General features: G+C 42.5%; 1 protein-coding gene across 1 annotated transcript; it reads right to left on the reverse strand.

The window, feature by feature from the left end:
* Positions 1–911: 911 nt before the first annotated feature.
* Positions 912–1,607, reverse strand: SARC_14979 (hypothetical protein; the record flags this gene model as incomplete). The annotated part of the gene is made up of 1 exon (XM_014290890.1): positions 912–1,607. One exon carries the CDS (start codon positions 1,605–1,607, stop codon positions 912–914), a length of 696 nt encoding a protein of 231 aa, XP_014146365.1.
* Positions 1,608–1,981: the final 374 nt, after the last annotated feature.

Below are 1,981 nucleotides of genomic sequence, written 5' to 3' on the forward strand. Positions count from 1 at the left end.
ATATGTATATTCATATATATATATATATATATATATATACAGACATACATACACACTTGATTATATACAAACATACATACATACATACCAACATACGTAAATACATATATACATACATACACACATATATACATATATATATATATATATATATATTCTTATCTGTATATATATATATCTATATATATATATATACATATATATAATATAATATATATAATAGTATATATATATATATATATATATATATATATGTATGTATGTATGTATGTAAGTATGTATTATTTATATATATACATATATATATATATGTATGTGTGTGTGTACATGTATGTATGTATGTATATCTCGACAATAACATTCTCCTTTGTACCCATATCAAGACAGAGGCTGCATTTAGTACGCGCATCGTCAGTCACGTGTGTTTAAGTACAGTCTAGCTCCACCAACGTGATCATCGATTCTGAAAGAAGAATCACAAACAACGCCATACAACAGGTAGCAAGTGCCATACCCCGTCTCGTTCGGAAACCCCATTTTTATTCAACTTAGCCGGCCATTAAAAATTGTCACCACCACCTCTGCCCTTCTAGCTGCACCTCGAGTTATCCTTTCCTGTCAGCCTCCATATATATACTATATACTATATATATATATATAAATGTATATATATATATATATATACATGCAAATGCATATACATATACATACATACATTATATATATATTTATATATATGCAAATGCATATTAATATACATACATACATTATATATATATATATATATATATATATATATATATATACTTTATATATGTATATATATTCAGATAGGTTTCTGCAGCCTCAAACAGTTTGCTTAATCGAGAACATCTTTACAACGCACTTACCCCCCCCCCACACACTTCCGCCTACTTCTTCATGGTGGCCTTCATGTTCTGCAACAGCTCTCTGAGGTTCTTGCGTGGAATGGCCTTAGGACTGCCCAGGGGCTTCTTGCCGTCGGGCGTGGTGATCATCCGTTGCACGGTTAGCACCTCATTGGGATCTCCATCCAATGGGTTCTGCCCCGCCGTGTGTGTCGCCTGCGGTACCGAAATGGCCAGAGAGATCTGCCCCACCTCGCCAGGGTTCTGGGGGGGGCCTCCTTGCACCCCCTGGGGGGGTTTAGGGGGGCCATGCCCATGACAGGGCTTCCCGTCGTGGGAGTGCCCATGCTCGGGTGCGCCGTTCCCGTGCGAGTGTCCATGGTCTTCCTCTGTAGGTGGCCCGTGGCCGTGGCACGGTTTACCGTCGTGCGAGTGTCCACCTTTGCTCTCCGTACGCCGTTGCTGCCCCAGCGCATCGGCACACTCTTGCAGGAAGGTCTTGTTCCACCCGGGCTTCATCTCGCCTGCAATCAGCTGAATGGCCTCCATCTCTTCGTCAACCTCTTTAAACATCGCCTCCTCCTTCTCACGCACCACGGGTGACAGCAGGTGCTCAATCTTGGCAAAGTCCTTGCGCTCGTTCTGCACACCGAAGTAGCGCTTGACCGCCTCAGTGCCTCGGATCTTCAGGGCTATCTCCTTCTTCTTGTCTGAGATGGTGTCGCCTTCTTTCTCCATTAGTGCGTTGTATTTGTCCCGTGAAGAGAAGTCTAGGGCCCGCCCGGACCCCTTTGAGCTCCAGGGCTGTTCACCGCTGTGGTCCTGCAGAGCCGAGATCTTTTTGTAACCCCTGGTAGATGTAGGTATCAAGGTGTGGTGAGCATTCAATCTGACCTTATACTTGTAGAACGCTACACCACGGATATCGGAACTACACAGGCAGACGCACTAATGACGCGTGCATGCAACACCACCCCAGCGAACGAAGTGACACGAAAGATTCGAACCAATAAGTAGTAGACAGAATGGATACGTGCCACGAACACAAGTATATTTATACACCATCTTAAAAATGGGTAATAGGGAAAGCATCAATGATCAATGCTCTTAAC

Source organism: Sphaeroforma arctica, assembly GCF_001186125.1.
Source record: "Sphaeroforma arctica JP610 unplaced genomic scaffold supercont1.5410, whole genome shotgun sequence".
In the NCBI taxonomy this organism is placed as follows: domain Eukaryota; class Ichthyosporea; order Ichthyophonida; genus Sphaeroforma; species Sphaeroforma arctica.